The 22,849-nt window shown below is 58.7% G+C and overlaps 2 protein-coding genes across 4 annotated transcripts in view; one reads left to right on the top strand and one right to left on the bottom strand.

Annotated features, from left to right (window-relative positions):
- Positions 1–8,640, top strand: part of ACO2 (aconitase 2) — a 53,894-nt gene extending 45,254 nt beyond the window's left edge. Inside the window, exons 8-18 of the mRNA XM_032346133.1 lie at positions 3–94; positions 1,491–1,596; positions 3,097–3,254; positions 3,464–3,537; positions 4,009–4,120; positions 4,971–5,093; positions 5,343–5,498; positions 6,408–6,599; positions 6,964–7,096; positions 7,598–7,719; positions 8,121–8,640. Of these exons, the coding sequence (XP_032202024.1) occupies positions 3–94; positions 1,491–1,596; positions 3,097–3,254; positions 3,464–3,537; positions 4,009–4,120; positions 4,971–5,093; positions 5,343–5,498; positions 6,408–6,599; positions 6,964–7,096; positions 7,598–7,719; positions 8,121–8,258 (1,406 nt within the window). The 3' untranslated portion in view covers positions 8,259–8,640. The remainder of the gene's footprint in view (positions 1–2; positions 95–1,490; positions 1,597–3,096; positions 3,255–3,463; positions 3,538–4,008; positions 4,121–4,970; positions 5,094–5,342; positions 5,499–6,407; positions 6,600–6,963; positions 7,097–7,597; positions 7,720–8,120) is intronic.
- A 1,100-nt stretch (positions 8,641–9,740) lies between these two features.
- On the bottom strand, positions 9,741–22,242 carry POLR3H (RNA polymerase III subunit H). 3 transcript variants are annotated; one of them, XM_032346137.1, is made up of 7 exons: positions 22,205–22,242; positions 21,785–22,067; positions 18,800–18,896; positions 12,907–12,993; positions 12,424–12,487; positions 10,869–11,070; positions 9,741–9,963 (listed from the first exon to the last, which is right to left on the bottom strand). In XM_032346137.1, the coding sequence occupies exons 2-7, from the start codon at positions 21,893–21,895 to the stop codon at positions 9,910–9,912; spliced, it is 615 nt and encodes a 204-aa protein (XP_032202028.1). In that variant the 5' UTR covers positions 21,896–22,067; positions 22,205–22,242; the 3' UTR covers positions 9,741–9,909. The 3 variants fall into 3 exon arrangements, with proteins under 3 accessions (XP_032202028.1, XP_032202026.1, XP_032202027.1); XM_032346135.1 differs by lacking the exon at positions 22,205–22,242 and having other exon boundaries at positions 21,785–22,196; XM_032346136.1 differs by lacking the exon at positions 22,205–22,242 and having other exon boundaries at positions 12,424–12,478; positions 21,785–22,196.
- Positions 22,243–22,849: the final 607 nt, after the last annotated feature.

The following is a 22,849-nucleotide window of genomic DNA, read 5'->3' as shown; positions in this document are numbered from 1 at the left end:
AGACATTGCCAAACTAGCTGATGAGTACAAGGATCACTTGGTACCTGACCCTGGCTGCCATTACGACCAACTGATTGAAATTAACCTCAGCGAGGTGAGGAAGGCACTTGGCTCCAAGGAATTTCTGTGGGTGGCGAGTTCAGGCCCCGGTCGGGTGGAAGAGGTGCTGGGGCTGGTGATCCAGAAGCTGGCTCGGTCTGCCTCCACCTCAGCATCAGCAGAATCCAAGATTTGGCCTTGGAGGTTGCTTTGTTGTCTCAGTTCAGAGGTCACAGCCCATGACTCCCAGGCTTGGGCAGTGTTTGGCACGCTAAGACCCGCAGACCAGAGTGAGCATCTAAAAGGCCGCAGGAAAGGAAGTGGCCAAGTAGACTGGTTGAGGGTTTAGGCCGGTCTTTATGAGTTCCAGTCAGAATTCCTGACCCTGCCAACTTAAGCCTGTGACCTTGAGCGAGTTCCTCAACCTCTTTTGGCCTCACTTTATCATGTGTAAAGTCTCAGTTGGCCATGGGACTTAAATTCACTGATAAATTCACTTAATAATTCAGTTGGCCAGGGACTTAAATTCATTAATTCATGTAGTAATAATTGGGCATATTGTACTGAGAGCCGCGTGCACTTTGCCAAGTTTTTTGCATTTATTGGTAAGTATTATAGACAAAGCACCTGGCTTTAAGTCTGTTTTTTTTTTTTTTTTAAGATTTTTATTTATTTGTTAGAGAGAGAGAGAGAGAGATACAGAGCGCAAGCACAGGCAGACAGAGTGGCAGGCTAGAGGCAGAGGGAGAAGCAGGCTCCCTGCCGAGCAAGGAGCCCGATGTGGGACTCGATCCCAGGACGCTAGGATCATGACCTGAGCCGAAGGCAGCCGCTTAACCAACTGAGCCACCCAGGCGTCCCTTAAGTCTGTTTTTGTGCTGAGATTGATTTCAGAGCACAGCATAGGAGATGGACTCATGATGCTGAAGTCCTTCATTCGTTCCATGCTCTTGCCATCTCCTACTCTGTGACCTTGAGCGACCTTGGGCAAGGCATGCCACCTCCTTCATCTGCATGGAGATAATATACACCTGGCAGGGTTGGAGGGATCCCGGAGCTGACACATGTACAGAGCCCACCGCTCGGGTGTTCCTGGGTTTGAGCTAGAAGTCAGCCTCCTGGGTCCTCCATGAAGCCCTGGGGGAGAGGGAGCCACACAGCCTCTGGAGAACAGTCTTAAGATTTCCACCCTCCGGGGCGCCTGGGTGGCTCAGTGGGTTAAGCCGCTGCCTTCGGCTCAGGTGATGATCTCAGGGTCCTGGGATCGAGTCCCACATCGGGCTCTCTGCTCAGCGGGGAGCCTGCTTCTTCCTCTCTCTCTCCTGCCTCTCTGCCTACTTGTGATCTCTCTCTGTCAAATAAATAAATAAAACCTTTAAAAAATAAATAAATAAATAAATAAAAGATTTCCACCCTCCATGAGTTGTTCTCTCCCCTTTCTGTTTCTTCAGCTGAAGCCTCACATCAATGGACCCTTCACCCCTGACTTGGCTCACCCTGTGGCAGAAGTTGGCGCCGTGGCAGAGAAGGAAGGGTGGCCCCTGGACATCCGAGTGGGTGAGTCGCTCCTACCCTGCTGGCTTTGGAAGGCTGGGACCAGGGCCTGCAGACGCCTGCCTGCACCAGGGGCTACTTCCTAAAGGTCCCAGGTGCTTTCTGAAAGAGTCTGTTTCTCCTTTAAGGCTTTTTTAAAAAAATTACTTTTTATGTAATACCAAAAAGAAGTATGTGCTCATTGTAGTGGATATTCGCAAACAAATGAATTTTAAAAACTCCTCGTCTTAACCCCCCAGCCAAAAACCAGCTCGAGGAGCTCCTAGAGGGGTTCTTTCCACAGATGTGTACATATCGATGTGTGTCTGCTTTTGTTTTCCGAACATTTCATCAGCCCAACCCCATTGCCTGATTTCCGTTCACACACTACATGTACAGACGCGCTGGCGTGTCATTGTGACTAGCCCCTGCTCTTGTCACTGGACAGTGTGTCTACAGCATGGATCACAAAGCCAGGTACCACAGAGCTGGGCCTGAGCAAGTTACGTTACCCTCCTGTGTCCCCGTTCCTTTTCTGGAAAACAAGGCTGATACTGTGTTTACTTGTCAGTGTGGGCGGGGTGGGGGGGGGCCAGTTAACGCGGGCAAAGCGCTTCCACAGTCTGTCGCAAAACAATGCCATGGGGTGTGTTCACATTCAGCAGTTGAAGCAAATGTGAAAAAAAACAGTGGTGGTTTCATTAGAAGCAAAATTGCTAAACTGATGAGTCAGACTGTCCTGAGGTCTCTCGATAATATATCATCCAGTCTTTGACTTTTTGAAGAACAATCATAGACTTTGAAAAAAATTCTTTTTCTCTCTGATTATAAAGCAATTAAAAAAGGAGAGAATACTCAAAAGTATAAGAATTTTTTTTTTTTTTTTTTAAGATTTTATTTATTTAACAGAGGGTGAGATCACAAGTAGCCAGAGAAGCAGGCAGAGAGAGAGGAGGGAGCCTGCTTCCTCTCCAACCTTCCCCGATGCGGGGCTCGATCCCAGGAACCTGAGATCATGACTCGAGCCGAAGGCAGAGGCTTAACCCACTGAGCCACCCAGGCACCCCAAGAAACTTTTTTAAAAGATTTTATTTATTTATTTGAGAGAGGAGAGAGACTCAAAGGGAGAAGCCACTTAAGTGGGGAGCCCGATACGGGACTCGATCCCAGGACTCGGGGGTCATCATCTGAGCTGAAGGCAGTCACTTAACTGAGCCACGCAGGCGCCCCTAAAAGAAGAAACTTTTAACTATCTCCTAAAAGCCCTGATCAGCTGTCGTCACATATGGTATTCTGGAGTGAGTCCTCTGACTCACATCACTGGCCGCATCGTCTTCCCCTTAACGGCTGGGCCGTGGAGCAGCCTGTCCTGTGTTGTTAGAGCTGGACTGCTTCCAACTCATCTCCGTTAAGAACAGCCCCACGCCTGGCATGGTTGGCGAACTCTTGACAAGGTCTGGATAGTTGAGGTCAGGTGGAGACCTCTGGTCCTGACCCCTGGCCCCACCACCCACAATGCACCAGGTCTGATCGGCAGCTGCACCAACTCCAGCTATGAGGACATGGGGCGCTCGGCAGCCGTGGCCAAGCAGGCGCTGGCCCATGGACTCAAGTGCAAGTCCCAGTTCACCATCACACCAGGCTCTGAACAGATCCGTGCCACCATCGAGCGGGACGGCTATGTGAGTGCCCACACACCCCTCCCCACCGTTGCGCAACCTGGCTTGTCAGCTGGGACCGACTGGGACAGGTACAGGTCTTTCTCCACCACCCCCACCCCGCAGCTGCCCTGGGGCTCCAGAACGGCTCTTCATCACTCAGACTCCTGACCCACCCTTGCCCATCAGCCGTCAGGCTGCCTCTGACTGTGCCGGTCCTCCTCTCTCTGCAGGCACAAATCCTCAGGGAAGTGGGCGGCATCGTCCTGGCCAATGCCTGTGGCCCCTGCATCGGCCAGTGGGACAGGTGAGAGGCTCACCCCTGATAGGGCACCTGCGCCCGGAGCCCCAGGTATTGAGGGGGGAGTGTTACTGGGTGGAGAGAACAGATTCAGACCCAGGCCTCTAGCTTCGGGAGCTACTGCACATTAGAAGACTCTTCTAGGAAGGAGTGGAAAGTTGGGCTGGAAATAAAGAGAAGGAGCAGCCACCTGGCTGAAGCCAGATGCAGGCCAGGGGCTCTGACGGAGCCATTTGAGCGGAGGCAGCGGCCCCCAGCCAGGAAACTTGGGCCTTGGTCTGGGCTCTACCTGCCTTACGTGTGGTCCCAGCAAACCTCTGTGATCCCGGGCTCCCTCCTGTGTCTGTGTGAGTCCCAGGGAGGAGGTGGCTGTTTCGGGGTCTCTCCGTTGCCCTGTTCTCTGTTATAAACCAGGCGCGATGGGCTTGGTGACAAGGGCAGACACGCTTAATTTAACCGTCTCCTCTGGCCTGGCAGGAAGGACATCAAGAAGGGGGAGAAGAACACCATCGTCACCTCCTACAACAGGAACTTCACCGGCCGCAACGACGCGAACCCCGAGACCCACGCCTTTGTCACGTCCCCGGAGGTGAGCCTGCCCATCGGGGCCGCGACCCGGGACGGCCTCTGGGGCCGGGCGTCTGACCCTGCGGGGCTGCGGCCGGAGGGTTGGCATTGCAGAGCAAGGGGTGGAATCCAAGAGCCTCAGGCCTCAAGCGTCACAGTTACAGTCACGAGCCGGTGCTTGGAGTCACTGTCCGGGAGAAAGGGCAGCTCTGCCTCTACCCAGTCATGTGAGCTTGGCTGTGTCACACTGCTCTGTGCTGAGGATCCTGTTAGGGTCACAGGACGAGGATGGAAAGTGCTTGACTGTCTCCACCGGGCAGGTGGCCTCTGTGAAGAGCACTGCGCCAAGTGCTCGGGGGCTCGGCGGGCTTTCAGCCTCGGCCATTGTCAGTGCACGGCCAGGCTTTCTGGCCTTTTTATCTTTTATGTAGATGGTTTTGAGTAATGTCTACACGCGATGCAGGGCTCGAACTCCCACCCCTGAGACGGAGTGACACGCTCTGCCGCTGAGCCGGCCGGGCAGTTTCTTGACTTGAAATGAGTTTTCCAGAAATACTTACGTTTGCTAAAAATGACTGAGGAGGCGGCGCCTTCCTTCTTCTGTCTTCAGCTGCCCATTTAGGAAGATTTTGTTGCAGCAGCTTATCTCGGCGTGGCGGGAAGACTGCCCCCGGGAGGGTATAGAGGCCCAGGCCCGTGGCCGAAGCCCCCAGAGACATCTTGCAGCTTTGGCCTCTGGGGAGGACTTACATGGGGAGGACTCCGGTGTACCTGCTCCGTACTCTGTTTCCGTCTGGGCTCCTGCTCGGGGCGGGGCGGGGTGACAGGAGTGGTGTTGGCTACTAATCAGCAGTGGGCCACCTCCATTCCAGATTGTCACAGCGCTGGCCATCGCGGGCACCCTCAAGTTCAACCCAGAGACTGACTTCCTGACGGGCAAGGACGGCAAGAAATTCAAGCTGGAGGCCCCAGATGCGGATGAGCTTCCCCGGGCGGTGAGCAGGCGCCGCTGCCCTGTGCTCTCGGCCACTGTGGGCCACTCACTCCGGGGCTAAGACCCTCCTTCCGGGCATGCCAGCGTCCGGGCGCTGCCCCTCCTGGGCACGCAGGACCATCCTGGGAGTGAGAATGAGGCAGCTCTGTGCATCGGAGGGGAAGGCAGGGGACACGGGAGGCCGTCTTCTACAAGCACCTCTACGTGGGGACTGAGGACTCAGCCCCCAGCACGTCCCAATCTTCTGCAGGAGTTTGACCCTGGGCAGGACACCTACCAGCACCCTCCCAAGGACAGCAGCGGGCAGCGAGTAGACGTGAGCCCTACCAGCCAACGCCTACAGCTCCTGGAGCCTTTTGACAAGTGGGACGGCAAAGATCTGGAGGACCTGCAGATCCTCATCAAGGTCAGCATCAGTGTCGCGGGGCTGGGGCGGGGAGAACAGCCCTGGCTCACCCCAGCCCTGCCCTCAGCCAGAAGGGTGGAGAAACCACAAGTTCTCCCCTGGGCCCCCGCGGGGAAGGTCAGGCCTGGGCGGGGCCTCCCAGTGTTCCTCTCTCTTCTACCCCCTGCCGGGCTGAGCTGGAGCTGACTGGCGGTGTCTGGGGTGCTCTGCGGCCACTCGGGAGGGCCATGAGCAGCGGCCACAGGCAGTGGGTGCCGTGCGGGGAGGACCAGAAGGGCACCAGGTCTCCACACCTCTGGCTTGACCACCTGGGCTCCGGAAGCCATGGAGTCCTCTGCTCCCACGGTTGGGTGTCAGTCCGCCTGGCCTGTGTTTGGGAGCCCGGCAGACGCAAGCCTTTGTGGTGCACCCAGAGGCCTGGGACCCACGTCAGCCATGATGTCCTGCTGTTGATGGAGGGCCTTCAAGCAGCGGCAGCCCGTGTTAAGCCCACATGATAGATAGAAGTGGTCACCAGCCAGGACACCTCCTCGGACTCCTCTGGGTCCAGCCTGAGGTCCTGTAGCTGGTCTTCCTGCCGGGGCAGCACTTGCCAGGGGGCTGGGTCTGAAGACTGAGCGAGCAGACCTGCCTGTCCAGCCCCTGCCCCTGAGAGTGTCCTGTCCCAGACCACTCACTGAGCAGCCCAGGGCCTTCGAGGGGTTGGGGACGGTCTTGCCTGAGCCCTTGTGGGCAAAGTGTGGGAAAGCCAGGGCGGCACACCGTGTGTCTAAAGCCAGACCTGCTGCCCTCATCACGCCTCCCGGGGCGCAGTTGCTGGGCGCGCTGCAGCCTCTAGAGGGTGTCTCCCTCCCTCCGCCTCTCTTGCGCCATCCCGTGATCTCTGTCCTCTCTTCTCACAAATCCAAGGTCAAAGGGAAGTGTACCACTGACCACATCTCGGCCGCTGGCCCCTGGCTCAAGTTCCGCGGGCACCTGGACAACATCTCCAATAACCTGCTCATCGGCGCCATCAACATCGAAAATGGCAAGGCCAACTCTGTGCGCAATGCTGTCACCCAGGAGTTTGGACCTGTCCCCGACACTGCCCGCTACTACAAGGTGGGTCTGAGGCAGGGGTGGAAGGGGTGCTGTCCCCCCAGGAGCCCACACCAGTAGCTGCGCAGTTGAAGGGTGCCCTGGTGCCCATCCCGTGTCCCCTCTGTCATATACTCCTGGGCTCTGCTCTCACCCTGTGGCCTTCCCCCCACTCCTGCCTCTGTCCTGAGCACGTCCCCAGGCCCCGTGCAGAGTCAGGGCCCACATCTGATCCCTTCCGTCCCCTCAAGGCCTCTTTGGGGCCCGATTCACCTGATTGCCCAGGCAAGGAGGGGCCTCTCTAGCCCGTTGACCTGTGAACCTCAGGAAGCCCAGGGGCAGCAGGCAGGGGCCAGCGCCCCTCACACTGGCCTCACTTGCCCGACAGAAACATGGCATCCGGTGGGTGGTGATCGGAGACGAGAACTACGGGGAGGGCTCGAGCCGGGAGCACGCGGCGCTGGAACCTCGCCACCTCGGGGGCCGGGCCATCATCACCAAGAGCTTTGCCAGGATCCACGGTAAGGTGGAGCCCGGGTCCAGCCACATCCGCCTGCCCTCACCGGCAGCCCGTGGTCCCCTGCCCTGCCGGCGGCGGAGGCAGGCCTAGAGCCACACACACGCTTGGTTTCCACGCCGTGTCCGCAGCTCCCATTTTCCACCACAGTCTCCGTCCCTTCCGAGTTCCGTTGAGTCCCCGGCCCACAACTTCCCGAAGTGGGAACTTGCTTCCAGACTTGCAGACCCAGCAGCAGTTGATGCGAGCGTCTGCGGGGAGGCCAGCGGAGACCCCAGCCGGCGCGCTGGGCTAGGCTCTGGTGGAAGGGACCCCGTCTCCGGGGCTGTGGCCGCCCCGGTCCTTTCAGTTCCGCGCCGTAGTCTCCAGACGGCAGGACCCGGGGCCTCTCTGTCCCAGCGCCCTCGCTGGGGTTAGAAAAGGAAGCTCTTAGGCTGGTGAGGCTCCCCGAGCAGAGAAGCAGGGACTGGCGCTCTATGGACTCCGTGTGCCCTTTGCCTTCTAGAAACCAACTTGAAGAAGCAGGGCTTGCTGCCCCTCACCTTCGCCGACCCAGCCGACTACAACAAGATTCACCCCGTGGACAAGCTGACCATCCAGGGCCTGAAAGACTTTGCTCCTGGCAAGGTCAGGGGGCCAGGGAAGGAGGGCGGGTCGGGGACCCCCACCTTGCTTCTCCTCCTCCACCTGTTTCTGGCCCCAATTGCTCCTCCTCCCATGAGCCTTTGTTTCAGCTGGAAGGGCCCTTAAATTCTCCAGGGACCCCCCCTTGGAGGGAAGAAAGTACCTTCCCAGAGACAGGGTGGAGCCAGCTTAGGCCCCCTCATTAGCTCAGGCCAAGAGCCTGTGCAGAGCAGGACCCTCTTGGCCCTCGGAGTTACGCCATCCACGTCTCACTGTGGCCACCCAAGCCTGGGCCTGGCCTCTGGCCCCCAAGTTTCACCTCGAGTGTACCCCACCTTGCAGACCCTGCAGCAGAGCTCAGGGCCATGTTCCTAAGAGCCTCCACCTCCCCCCACTGCCTGCAGCCCCTGAAATGCATCATCAAGCACCCCAACGGGACCCAGGAGACCATCCTCCTGAACCACACCTTCAACGAGACCCAGATCGAGTGGTTCCGCGCCGGCAGCGCCCTGAACAGGATGAAGGAGCTGCAGCAGCATTAGGGCCCGGCCCTGCACCCGCCCGCCTGCTCCTCCGACCGGCTCCCGGGTGCCTGTGCGGCCCGCGCCTCATCAGAGCCGGATCTGCCCCAATCCAGCCATGGCTTCCTGCCCCGAGATGGTGTGGTCAGGCCTCCTGGCCTCCCCGCCCTCAGCCCGCCGAGTGACCCATGGTTGGGGGTGGGTCTTAAAAGAATGTTCCAGCCCCCCGCCTTCCCATTTGTAGTCTGATTCAGACCTTGAGCAGCTCCATTCAACTGTATTTATTTTTATGACGAGACTCCCATCTAAAGTGTTCTCCTGCCTCATTTCACTGGTGGCTCAAGGATTTTAAAGAAACTTTTGCTCTTGCAAGGAAAATAAGAATCCAAACTCAGTGACTGTCCCTGTGTGTGAGTGGTGGTGTCCGTACTGTCGCCGACTCCGTGGCTCAGGCAAGGGTCTTTGTAGCTGGTCGGCAGAGGCCCCCCCGCTAGCCACGCCACAGCAGACCCGCCACTGCCGTGAAGGACACGTGAGACGGTAGCTTTCCTGTGTCTTGTCGGCCTCCCCCCCGCACCCCAGCATCCGCACAGCCCCCCCTTGTGTGCCAGGAGGCTGGGCCCGACATGGCATTTCCCCTGCCCCTGGGCACGGAGTTACCCCTCCAGACACCCTGAGGGGGACCGAGACCCCTTCCTACAGGCCACCTCACTCAAGGCCACGGCTGGGCAGGGGTGGGCACCGTCCTGCCCTGTGGCACCAGGCGGTAACGGGCGTCGTTCTGCGGCTGCTCCCCACACCCACCCCGTGGAGACACTCCACGGGCAGGACCTATGCCTCCGCGCCCTGGTGCCTGTGCGAGCAGAAAAGGCCAGAACAGGAGGCGGGCTCCGAGGAGGGCCCTCCTCAGTGCGAGACTTGCCTGACAGAAACACCGTGTCCAGTGAGCGCCATAAAGCCGGGCTGCGGGTTCTGCGGAAGCGAGAAGAGGTGGGAGGGGCTGGCAAAGCCCTGCTGCTGAGTCAACAAGGCGGGGTTTGCCCTCGCCCGGGGTTTGGCGTCGCCAGCAGGCCCACACACGGTTCCTGGTGTGGCGGAGGTCACAAGTGACCACTGTCCTACTGCGGGGAGGGATAACACAGCTGGTCACCAGCCCGGACCTCAGGCCACCTAAGCCCACGGCCTCCACTTTCCTGACGGGGCTGGTTTGGCTGAGTGCAGGCCCCCAGCTTCGCCCGCTGGTGGGGGAAAAGGCAGTTGTCCCTAAAAGGTCAAGACCTGACAATAACTAGTAGCTACCCCAGGCCAGTCTCTCGCTCAGTCACTTTAGAGCCACCAAGCTTAGCCCAGAGCCCAGCCTGAGGCCCACACTCTGTCAACCCCCAAGCCCTGCCAGGGTGGTGTGGGGGCAGGAGGGGTGTCCCCTACAGAAGTGAACCGGGAGAGGCAGGACATGTGGCCCAGCTCTGGCAGCTCGGTGACCTTCAATCACGGAGACAAGGGTGGCTCTTCCCTGACGATGCCGTCTGTTTATTAAGTCTGTGCTGTTGCCAAGAGGCAGAGGTCCAGAGAGACGGTGGGAGTTTGGGGGCAGCTCCAGCAGGGACGGGGCCAGGCTGGCGGGGCGCACACTGCTGCTCGGCATCTGTGGGAGCAGCTGCTGTCCTCACCGCTAGCTGCTCGTCCACCAGGAGAGAAGGCCCAGGCCCGGCTCACTGATGGATCCCTGCGGGAGAGAAAATGGGCACATTCCCTCCGCCTTCAGGGCTCAAGCCACCTCGGGAGATGAAGGGACCAGTGGAGCCGGCACACACCAGCCAAGAGGATGGGGGGACATCAGGGGCCACCCCAGTACGCCTGGCTGGCACCCGGGAACACAGCCCACCTCCCCTCTCCCGCCCCAACCTCTCCTGAGGCCTCTAAGGAAAGCGCTGGTTCTCTAAGGGCATGGCCTCTGACCTCAAGGCCTCAGCTAGATCCGGTTCCCTTCCTCGCCCCCAGGCCCTGCCCAGACAGGGGTACCGGCTGCCGGGCCTGGACATGCTCTCAGTCCGGCCAGGAAGGCCCAGTGACCCTGTGCCCCAGCCTCCAGACACGTGGGGGAGGGGGTGCCCTTGGCCACCCAGATTTTGACAAAGCAAACCACCCACAGCATACATCCAAGGAACCCCTACTAGCAGGACCCAGGAATGGGTCCCCCTTCATCCTGCATCGCTGTCGCTTCATGAAGGCAGACGACCCAGGGAACCCGTCAGATCTAGTCGCGGCTCCCCTGCTGTCCTGTGCACGCGCCTGCTCGGTAGGGGAGCCCGAAAGAGGGTCACCCCTCCCCCCCCCCGCAGCCCCACCATCGTGCCTGACACACTCCCAGCAGCCTTGTCATCCGTGTGGGCTCCATCCTCTGGCCATCAAGAACCTGTGGCTCCCAGTGCGGGGCCATGCCTGGCCTCAGACACAGGATCCCTAGGGCGAGGTGACTAAGAACATCCCAGGGACCTGCGCCCTGACCTAGGGGAAAGGCCCCAGGCCAAGAGCAAGTCAACGCCCCCAGAAGCCGCTCCCGGCCTGGCTTCTCCAGCACGCCCCCCCCCACCGCTGCCCTCAGTCTTGGCCGCGGTGTCACCGTCTCACCACGAGCGTGTACGGAGCCTCCTTCTTTGGCAGCTCCTCGCTGGACGACGTGGCCTCGGCCGAGCTGGGCCCCGTGGGGGACGTGTCCACGAAGCTCTCGTCCACCACCCGGAAGCGGATCTCCTCGCCGGTGTCCATGTACAAGTCGTGCGCTCCCTCCTCGGTCTCGTACTCCCACACCCACACCTGCTCGGCCTCGTCGCTGGCGGGGCGCGGGGTCAAGGCACCAACCAGGTGGGAGGGGGCCCACGGGTGGGGGATTCCTGCCCCCGGGGAAACCCGATCAGGGAGATCACCTTGGCTGGGCTGTCCAGGAGAGGCGGCCCAGGCCACACGCGAGCAGCCAGGCTGGGCAAGATCCGGGCTGCGGAGGGGGGAGCGGGAAGTCTGGGGGGCACAGGCTCCCCCACCCAGACCCACAGCCAGGTGGGCACAATCCTCGGCCCCAGAGCAGGAAGGAGGCTCAGCAGCAGAGCGAGCCCCACCTCTCGAGGCCTCTTGCGGCCCGGAGTGCGCTCCCTGCTGGGTCTGACTCGGCCCATGTGTCCTCTCGGGGCGGCTGCCCCGCTTGGAGCGGCTGTGCCTCGGGTCCCCCTGTCCGCAGAGACTGTGGCAAGGCCTGCCCTCGTGGGGCTGCAGTGAGGGGGGCAGGAAGCAGTGCACCCAGAAGGTGCTTCCCGCGGGACCCGCCTGGGGGGCCTAAGAAACCGGGGGGCCTGGGGAGCCAGCCGGAGCAGGGCTGTGTCCCCCACACGTCCCACCCCGCAACCCTTCCTGCTGCGCCCTGAACACGCAGCACAAGGAGCTTCCCGGTGTTAGAGAGGACAGCATGGCAGACGGAGGGTCACCCGCCTGAGGGCCCACAGCCAGCGCAAGGCCAGGACCGGGTTCCCTGACAGGCCCCAGCGTCCCACGCAGGCCGGGCCTGAGCGCAGCACCTGGGCCTCGCGGCAGAGCCCACGTCCTCCCTCAGCCCACACCGCAGCGCCACCGCGCCCTCTAGTGGCCGTCACGCGCAGGGTCGCGCCCCAACCCCTGGGCGCCAGGGCCCCTACTGGGCCGCAGGGGACACAGTCCTGACCAGATGGGGTCCCGTCCAGGGAGCAGCCTCAGCGAGGACGCCCCAGAAACACACAATCCCAATGCTGCTGGGCCGGGGCTGGGGCAGGGGGGAACAACCCAGCCCAGGACCGCCGGGCAGTCAAGGCCTTCAACCATGTTGTCCACACAGCAGGGAGGGGGAGAGGGAGCGAGTCAGGCAAACCTCCCCAGAGCGGGGATCTCCGAGATGATCCCTGAGACAACAACCTAAGCCCAGCAAACAGCACACCCCCTACAGAGCCTGCGCTCGGATGGGCACCGGTGTGGGACGCCACGGGAGCTGCCACGGGGGCAGGGGCAGGTCAACACCACACACATGCAGACCCAGGGGTGAGGGTGGACACACAGGTCAGCAGTGTCAGATCACAGGCCCCAGGGTCACCCCAAGGAGCAGGGACTGTCCTTTGGAAAGACCTGAGCTCCCCTGTGACCCACTTCAACCTTGGGAGGATACAACTTGGCTGGCTGCTGCAGCGACTCGGGGGGGATGAGGATGTCATCGAAGAACCCTAGAGAGACTGGAACATGTGAAGAAGTGACAGCATGGGACCAGGGCGGTTGTCGCCATGGAAATCTGAGCCCCCCACCCCGCTCGGAGCCCCGCGCCTCTGCCTATGCCTCTCAGCCCCCAAAACCTGCAGCGGCGGACACCACACAAAACAGGGGCCAGAAGGTGCCGGGGACCCCTGAGTACTCGCCCCGAGGTCCTGAGTTACAGCCTCACGGTGAAGCCCAGGGCTGGCCGAGGCCTTCCCTGAGCACTGAGCACGAGGGGGCTCTCCCTCCCTCCCCGGCTTCCCTGACAGTGTGGAAGCTTCTGCGTCCGACCCCTCCCCTGACCTGCGGCCCAGCACAGAAGCTGAAGGCAGGCCTGCTGGTCTGGCCACTGGCCCCAACGAGCTCCCAGCTTCGTCTGAGGAGTTGGGGCCGCCGTTACCGTGCACTCCCTCCGGGCTGCAGCCTTTGATCTTGCCGATCAGAATCTCATCCAGGAAGGGATGGAACACCACGTAGCGAAAATGGACTGGAAGTGAAGGCAAAGTATCAGGGACGAGCTGGCAGGTGAGGGACGGCCGCTCGGGGCGGCCCCGGCTTCCCATGTCGACCGGACTCGCCAGACCCGGAGGCCCTGCAGCTAGCTGGGAGTCTGCTACCCAATACCCCTGGGGGTCCAGATCCACCAGCGGAGCTGGAGGGACCCACACACCGTCCCCTCAAGGCCACACTGCAGCCCCCACAACAGGCCAACAGCAGTGGCCCTGAACAGAGAGCCGGCCCCCAAGCCCACCTGACAAGTCACTTCTGAACCCAGATTCTGGGCCGCGGATGACTCCAAAGTCAACTCGACCCTTCCTCTAGACTCACTCCCCTAAATTCTAAAGCGGAGAGAAGTAACGGGCAAAGCAAGCCGGGCTCAGGATCAAGTTCACCGTCTCCCTCTGACGTGAAAGTTTGCCCCAGGCACAGCTCTGACCTGGAACAGGAAGTTTAAAATGCCCTGAAATGGAGGGGGCCATGGGGAGCGGAGGCGCGGGGCCAAGAAAAATGCCTCTGGGGGTTCTCATGCGCTGCCTTTGGTGGTCCCCACCCAGCAGAACCCCAGGAAGATGTCAGCTCAGGTCCGTGCCCACATCACAGATGGACCCCCTGGACATGGCAGAAGCCACTGCCTTGTCACTCCTGCCCCTGACACCCCCAAAGGGGTGACCAGCACTGGCCTGAGGAGAACCGTGAGGCCACGTCCTGCCGGTCACATGGGGCCCACCGTGGCCCACCCGTGTCGGTTGTCACACATCCCCGCTGTGAAGACGGGGAAGCAGCTCTGAGGGCTGGGTCACCTGCTCCCAGCCACACAGCTCTTCCGCCCTGCTGTCCCCGGGGAAGACGCGGAGTCCTTCCGGACCACCAGACAGGGCACAAGGGGACGCTACCGTCCTTGGTCAGCTTTCATCCCCAGGCAGGCTCCCGCCACCGGCATCCTCGGCCAGCCGCTCTGCCCACCTTGCCCTCAGGCCAGTCGGGCAGACGGGGGCCCCAGGTCCCTGCCAGGCGGCCTCTCTGGGGCCCCGCCGGGCAGGAAGTACGAGGGAAGAAGGGGGCAGCTGCTGTCCCCGCCCTCCCGGCGACGAGAGCCTCATGCTGACCCTGCAGAGAGCAACTGGGGGCAGCCAAGGGTCGCTCATCCACAGGGTGGGAAAGCCCCGTCCCCCATGTGACCCGACGTTCAGTTCAGCTTACCAAATGCCCACAGAGCCTCTCCCGAGTCTGTGCCAGGGCCGGTGTGGGCACCGGGCTTATGGGGACAGAGCAGCACGTGGGCCCGTGCCCAGGGAGCTCTGGCCCGGAACCACCACACAGGGTGGCCAACCCAGGCGTCCATCGACGGACGAACGCAGAAACAGTGTCCCCACATAACGGGACACCACTCAGCCTCCGGAAGGGAGTACAGACACCCGCCACGATGGGAATGAAGCTTGCGGACATCACATCACACGGAACGAGCCCGTTGCTGAGAACCACATACCGCGTGACTCCATTTACACGAAATGTCCAGAAGAAGCGAATCCAGAGACAGAAAGCAGATCAGTGCCTGCCAGGAGCTGGGGGAGGGGGGAACGAGGAGCCACTGCTGACAGGTACGTGGTTGCTTTTTTGAGGCAGGGAAAATGTTCTGCAATTAGATCGTGGGGACAGTTGCACAGCTCTGTGAAGATCCTAAAGAGCTACTGAGTGGTAAGCTCTACAAGGGTGAATTTTATGGCATGTAAATTAGATGTCCATTAAAAACAAACAGGCGGGGGAGCGCCTGGGTGGCTCAGTGGGTTGGGCCACTGCCTTTGGCTCGGGTCGTGGTCTCGGGGTCCTGGGATCGAGTCCCACATCGGGCTCTCTGCTCGGCAGGGAGCCTGCTTCCTCCTCTCTCTCTGCCTGCCTCTCTGCCTACTTGTGATCTCTCTCTGTCAGATAAATAAATAAAATCTTTAAAAAAAAAAAAAAAAAAAAAAAACAAACAGGCGGGGCGCCTGGGTGACTCAGTGGGTTGCCCTCTGCCTTCAGCTCAGGTCATGATCCCAGGGTCCTGGGATCAAGCCCCGCATCAGGCTCTCTGCTTGGCAGGGAGCCTCCTTCCCCCCACCCTGCCGGCCTCTCTGCCTGCTTGTGACCTGTCAAATAAATAAATAAAATATTTAGAGCCGGCCAGCTGAGGCCGTACTGGGACAGGCAGACAGGAGCCGGGAGAGGCAGCCAGGGCGGGTCCGCAGGACCATCGCGGGAGGACCTGCTCTCAGGTGCCGGCTTGGGCCAAGTCCCGGGAGAAGCGCGGCTGCCTCGGGATGCACTGAGTTTCTGCAAAGGGCAGACACGAGATGACGGCACCTGTATGCAGGACCCTGCGTGGTCAAATTCACAGCGACGGGAAGTGCAGCGGTGGTTTCCAGGGCCTGGAGCTGCGACTGAGGGGGAGGGGCAGAGCTTCGGGCTGGGAAGGTGACAAGGCTGGGGGTGGCCACACGGCCATGACTGTACTCAGTGCCACTGAACTGGCGCGAGAAATGGTTAACACGGTGAATCTTGTATTTTACCACAACTTACAAAAAGAGAAAACAGAACAAAGCAAAGTCTGGGCACAAAGACAGTCCGCTCTGGAGCTCCGAGCAGGCGGGGATGGCGGGGCAGGGCAGGGGGGTCTCCCCCGGGGGGCTGGGGCCGGCCGGCTGGTGGGGCAAGGGGAACACGGCACTGGTGCCACGTGCAAGTACCCTAAGTACAAGAGCTGCGGCTGCGCACCTGGGCGCAGTGTCACAGTCACGGACGCTGACGTCCTGCGAGCAACTTCTGAGAGAGGAGAAGCGATCCAGCCCGGGAAGAAGGGTACAAGGCAACAAGCAAACCAAGAGTCCTCAACGCAGAGGGGGCGGCGTGGTGCTGGGGCCTCCTTCCACGCACCCTGGCCACAGCCCTGGGTGAGGCAGCGGGGTGGGGGGGCAGCAAGGACGGGGCCCGGCATGGAGGATCAGCCTGGAAGCGTGGCCATGGATCCCCACGGCAGAACGTCACTCTGCATGGCGCTCCGTGACCACACGGGCTTCACGGCTCCAAGTGCTGACCCCATTTTACAGATGATGAACCCGAGGCCAAGACAGGCAGAGTTACCTGCCTAAGGCCCGCATCCGGCGACGGGGGTGGGGCAGAGCCAGAATTCAAATCCAAATCCAGGTCCATGTGACAGGCCTGACACGGGGCCCTGATCCTCACATCTCATTTCCGAGGAACGAGGGGGCCCAGGGCACACTGTGGGTGTGGAGTGGGGGGCTATGAAAACCCACAGTGAAAATCTTACACCAAGTGGCAGAAACAACCAAATGAAAGAACAGAATTTCCTCAATTTATAGAATTTATAACTTTTTTCTCCCAGGTTTCCTTGAAGTTCTGGTGCCTCTTATCACTCGTCCCCTGGACAACCGTCTAAGGGCAGAGGCTGGGCTCAGCTCCAGGGCACCTTTCTCTGTAAACAGAGGCCCCGTGGTCCTGTTTTCACGTCACCCGTTTTATTTTTCCGCGAAGTGCTCCTAGTGCGTACAAATTCAGCCTGTTTCCTGGGGCTGTCCACAGAGCACCGTGACATCTCCGTAAACTAATCACGTCTCTGGATTACTGGACACAGACACCAGGCAGCCACATGGCACGTTCCGGAATGCTCGACATCTCTGTGCCCAGAGGCTGACCAGGAGGCTAGGGCTGGGCTCCTGACCCTTGGCCTCGTGTGAGAAGCCCCGGGCTCCTTGCTAAAGCGCCGTCCGCGGGCTGCCTCCAGAGACAGTGCATCAGCAGCTCCGAGTGATGCGGAGCTGCAGACCTACCCTCTGGGAAGCGCGAACCACCTCCGAGCCCCCCCTACCCCTGCTTCTGATCTGGCTGGGTGCAGGGAGGAGAGAGAACGCCCCACTCCCTCCCTGAGACCCTAGCCAAGGGGACCGTCCCTCTACACGGTCCAGGACTGGTAACCTTCCCAGGGCGCACCCTCCTTTGCTACTGGATGGCCGTTCCTCAGGCGGAGTCTATCTTCCCCTCCCTTGTCCCAGCCTCAACCACGTGACCTGCTCTGGCCAATGGACTATAAGCAGAGGCTTGAGAAGTTGCTTGTAGGCTGGCCCAACGGCGGCACCGGTATGGGAAGACGGGACCACATGCTGCAGAGACGAGCCCTCCCCAGGAAGGCTCTCCCCACCAGCTAGTCTGCCAACCACCGGACACTGAGGCCACCTGCCCCCATCCAGCCCGGGACAGGACAGGCTAGCCCAGAAGAACCCATTTAGAGGATCCACAGAATCAGGACAAACAGTTCAGATCAAGGAGCCCCCAAGCCCTCACTGTGTGCCAAGGACACAAGGACTGATCCTAGGACCTTTGCACATACTAATTTAGTATTCTTACAACAGTCTTGTAATATAAACTCTATTGTTAACTACATTTTATAGGCAAGGAAACAGCAGCACAGAAAGATTACATATTCTGCAAAGGACACAGAGCAGTAAGTGGCCAAGTTGGGATATGAATTCAGAGGCTACACTTAACCATTATGTCCTAGTGCCCCACAAAGTCTCCCACCCTCAGCGAGCCTCCACCCCAAGCGACAGATGCACTCACCTCTGCTCTCCATTTTTAATTCTTTTTTTAATATTTTATTTTCAAGTAATCACTACACCAAACAGGGGTCTTGAACTCACAGCTCCCAGATCAAGAGTCACCTGCTCTACCAACTGAGCCGGCCAGGTGCCCCTGCTCTTCACTTTTAACGCAGCAATGACCACTCCAAGTGCCCCCACCTGTCCGGCCACCCCCCAACCAGACCGAGCAGCCTGAAGGCCAGGCAGAGCAGAGCTCACTAATAAGTGAAACCAAAGGGAGCACAGACACGGAGCCACAATCGCAGAGCGACAGAGGCCGCCAGATGTCGGGCATCTGGCTCGGTCGTGTAGCGACAGACTCTTAGCTCAGGTCTGGATCTCAGGGTCGTGAGGTCGAGTGGGGCATCGGGCTCCACATTCGGTAAGGAGTCAGCCTTTCCCTCTCCAACTGCCCCTCCCACCACGGGCACGTGCACACTCAATCGCGCTCGCTCGCTCTCAAATAAATGAATGAATAAAATCCTTAAAAAAAAAAAATTAAAAACAATCTCCTCATCCACCGTTTCTTACAGATGAGGAAACCAAGGCCCAGATGGGAAGATTCTGCCCACTATCACCTGGTCAGTTCCTGGCAGAGTCACGACTAGGCCTCAGGTCTCCCAATCCCTAGGCCAGGATTCCCACAACCAAAAACCAAACCCCAAGAAACCCAATGCCAAAGAGGAAAGGGCAGGCCGCCCGGGTGGCTCAGTGGGTTGAGCATCTGCCTTCGGCTCAGCTCATGATCCCAGGGTCCGGGCATCAAGTCCAGCACTGGGCTCCCTGCTCAGCCAGGAGTCTGCGTCTCCCTCTGCCTCTGCTATTCCCCCACCCCGCTTTTGCTTATGGGCTCTCTCGCTCTCTCTCTCTCTCTCAAATGAATAAATAAAAAATCTTAAAAAAAAAAAAAAAAGGGGGCGCCTTTTTTGGGTGGCTCAGTGGGTTAAAGCCTCTGACTTCAGCTCAGGTCGTGATCCCAGGGTCCTGGGATCCAGCCCCGCGTTGGGCTCTCTGCTCCGCGGGGAGCCTGCTTCCTCCTCTCTCTCTCTCTGCCTGCCTCTCTGCCTACTTGTGATCTCTGTCAAATAAATAAATAAAATCTTTTAAAAAATAAATAAATAAATAAATAAATAAATAAATAAAAGAGGAATAGGCACCCACCTTTGGTGTGCGACGCGCCATCCCCTGGGAACACGTAGGCGTCCTCCAGCTTGGTAATGTCGAACAGACAGATGCAGAGCCCCACATTGTACACGACCTGTGTGCACCCGTGGACACACACACTGTGACACTGAGGTCCAGCTCCCCAGAATGCTCTCCTGAGACCCTCACCACCCAGGGCCAATATGATTACCCCCGTTTTATAGCCAGAAATGAGCTGGGGCACCGTCGGAGGTAACCATGGGTCGGGGCCTCCCAAGGGTGTGGAGCTCAGGAAAGAGCGGGGCGTTTGTCACAAGGCAGATCCTGGTTACAGTGCCAGTTCCAACATGCACTGCGTGACCACCAAGGTAACTTCTCTGAGCCTCAGTTTCCCCCATCTGCAAAAATGGACCTCCCGGGGCGCCTGTGTGGCTCAGTGGTTTAAGCCTCTGCCTTCAGCTCGGGTCACGATCTCAGGGTCCTGGGATCGAGCCCCACATCGGGCTCTCTGCTCAGCGGGGAGCCTGCTTCCCCCTCTCTCTCTGCCTGCCTCTCTGCCTACTTGTGATCTCTGTCTATCAAATAAATAAATAAATCTTTGAAAAAAAAAAAAAAAAAATGGACCTCCCATGCTGCAAGCTTGTTAAATAAGGAGAGAGCATGGATGTGACGCCCCTGCCAGTGTCTGGCTCACATGTTAGAAGTAATCACTGTCAACCATGGGTCACTGTTATTATTAGTCAGGATCACTGATAACTAGGGAACCCTGGTTTAAACCTCCACGTCCTAAAGTCCCCAGATCCACGCTGGAACTCACGGCTCCGTGTCAGAGTCCTGGCTAATCCCCACTCTGCACACAAAGTAGGAGACACAGCCATGGCCACAGGGACTGCAGCTGGCACAGTGACACATGGCCAAGGGCCGGAGACTAGGCAGACAGCATCCCATGCCCCCATCCCCACCCCCACAGTGCTCCAAACCACTGACCCGCTTGGTATCATCTTATCTGCCACCAGTGTCATCACCTCCCAATTACAGATCCTACAGACTGTTCAACGATTAGCAAGAAGCTCAGAGAACTCAGGGTCTGGGCCAGACCTCACCACGATGAGGTATGGCTGGCTTCGGCAGCACAAGACCTGTGCCGTTGGCTGGACCATGGACCTCTTCTGTGCAGCCTCCTCTCAAATGACTCAAATACAGAAAACTCATCTCAGGGCGCCTGGGTGGCTCAGTGGGTTAAGCCTCTGTCTTCGCCTCAGGTCGTGGTCTCGGGGTCCTGGAATCAAGCCCTGCATCGAGCTCTCTGCTCAGAGGGGAGCCTGCCTCCCCCCACCTGCCTGCTTGTGATCTCTTTCTCTGTGTGTCAAATAAATAAAAAAATCTTTTTTAAAAAAAGGGGGTGCCTGGGTGGCTCAGTGGGTTAAAGCCTCTGCCTTTAGCTCAGGTCATGATCCTGGCATCCTGGGATCGAGCCCCACATTGGGCTCTCTGCTCGGCGGGGAACCTGCTTCCTCCTCTCTCTCTGCCTACTTGTGATCACTCTCTCTCTCTTAAATAAATAAATAAATAAAATCTTAAAAAAAAAAAAAGAAGACTCATCTCAACAGGTCACTGAAGGCCCCAAAGGGACTTCATTTCATTCTTGGACTTTTCACAGCTTCTCTCACCACGATGCTTGCACTTCATCCCGCCACAGACCCCCTGGCCTTCTAACTCACAAAGCAGCCAGAAGCCATCCACTAAGGACTTCATGAGTTCTCTCCACCAACAGCTCCCCCAGATCCATACACTTTCCTTCTATGACCTCACTCTAAGGAAAGGACCATCTAAAGCCAACCAACCTTCCTCTTGGCTGGCTCCTTCTAAGCCTATCACCTCCTGCTGGTCTATGGATGAAGACCAGTACCACCATGATATCCTGCAGGCCCATGCAACTTGGTTCCTGCCACCTTTCCAGTCTGCCCTGCCTCTCTTTCTGTGCCCAGGCCACACCAGCCTCCTCCATGTTATAATGGGTCAAGTATTCCCTCCTGCCACAGGACCTTTGCACATGCTGTATCCTTTGCCTGCCCAACTCTTCTCTCTGCACAGCCCTATCCCACCCTCAAAAGTGAATCCCCTCTTCAGCATCATCTCTCAGCTCAAGCACAAATGCCACACCCCTAACAAGGCTGCTCTCTCCCTCACTGTAGGCAGAGATCTCCTTGTCGGAGACTTGTGAAGACCTGTCCTTCACAGCACTGACCTCAACTTGTCATCACATACTCAACTGTGGGTCCCTCTCATTCATATCTGCTCTCCTCACCATACTACAGGGCAGAACCTTGTCTGATTCATTCAGTCAGTCAGCAATTATGGAACATATGCTGTGTGCCAGGCTCTGGCCAAATATGAAGGCACCATGTGGGGAAGACAAAGGTCCCTGCCATCATGGCGCTGGAAAGAAAAACCATAACCATCTAAGAAGGAAAGAGTGATACAACACAGAGTAACTGAGGGAGGATTACTTCAGAAAAGGCAGTGAGAAGGCCCCAGACCAGCGGTCACTAAGGCATGCAGGGCCTGGCACATAAAAGGTGCACAAACACTTTTCTGCAGGAATGAATAAACAAACTTCCTGACCGTTAACTCTAAACCACTCTGTCCATCTTCACAAAAACAGTGCACGATTAGGCAGCCATTATTATTTCCATTTTACAAAGGGAAACTGAGGCCCAGCGGGGGTAAGCGACCTGCCCAAGACTGCAGAGTAATCTGGCAGTGTGGAACCTAGCATTTCCCAGTCAGAATGGCCTTTTTCAACCGCAGTTTCTTTTTTGATTCCCTCTAACATCCCATATGCAGGGGGATTACCCCCATCCCACCTACAGGTGAAGAAACCCAGTTCTGCGACGTTAAGCTACTTGCCCAAGGCCAAGGTTTGGCACGACCAAGGCCAGGCTGCAGCGGGCAGGTGGGCAGTGCCGGGGGGGCCTGTCAGCGACCCCGTCGGCCCAGTACCTTGTTGGCCAACTTTTTGTTCAGCTCCTCCGCAATGGAATCGTTGAGCTTCCTTTCAAACTGCCACGGGGGGATCCGCACAGTGTCCACCATCTCCACCAGGACGAACATGCCGGCCCGCGCTGGGGCCCTGGGCGCGGGAGGGTCAGTCGCGCACCGTCTGGGGCCGAACCCCCTCCGCCCCGTCCCAAACGCCGAGACACCCCCGACCACCACCAACAACGCCGGCAATAGGGCTGCGCGGTAGGGCACCCGGTGCCCCGTGCGAGGCGTGCTCAGCTTCTGCAAAGTGAGGAAACTGAGGCTCAGCGGGAGAAGCCCTTATTCGGGTAGGAGGGGTGCGAGCACCCGCCGCGCGACCCCGCGCTGCCCAGCCACGAGCCACGCGCCGCAGCCACGCACCACCCTCCCACACGCAGCCGACTGGGGCGAGATTCCGAATACCGTCGCTTCCGGAGAACAGACCAATAAGAAGCCTTTTCCCGCCCCCCGACGCGGCGCGGGGCGGGGCGGGGCCTCCCCCTCTGCCGGGGCGGAGCTGACCGTCCTTAGACCGCGCTTTCTGGTTGCTAGGCGACCCCTGTGGGTTCCAGACTTCACCTGCTGGGCGGGTGCTTTACTCTCTTATTCCTGGTCTCAGGTGGTGCTCTGTGCCACAGCCAGAGGGATCCTTCCAAAAGCCGGCACAGGATGCTTAGACCCCCTCAGTACCCCGGGGGCGGGAGAATTAACTGGAAAGGGGCAGGCCGAACCTTTCTGGGGGTGACAGAAATGTTTCCTTATCTTCTTCTTAGGGGTGGGTTTCACAGGTGCATGCAATTGTCCTGGTGCCTGGCTGGCTCAGTTGGCAGGGGATGCGACCCTTGATAGCAGGGTCGTGAGTTCAAGCCCCAAGCTGGGTATAGAGATTACTTAAAAATAAAATATTTTTAAAAACCTCATCAAACTCAGCAGTTAGGATCTTTGCATTTAATTGCAGGCAGATTACATCTCAATTGAAAAGTGGCAATAGGGTACCTGGGTGGCTCAGCGGGTTAAGCCGCAGCCTTCGGCTCAGGTCTTGAT

The sequence above is a fragment of the Mustela erminea genome, chromosome 6 (genome assembly GCF_009829155.1).
Source record: "Mustela erminea isolate mMusErm1 chromosome 6, mMusErm1.Pri, whole genome shotgun sequence".
In the NCBI taxonomy this organism is placed as follows: Eukaryota; Metazoa; Chordata; class Mammalia; order Carnivora; family Mustelidae; genus Mustela; species Mustela erminea.
Note: the sequence above shows the minus strand (reverse complement) of the source record. Positions and strands in the feature narration are given on the sequence as shown.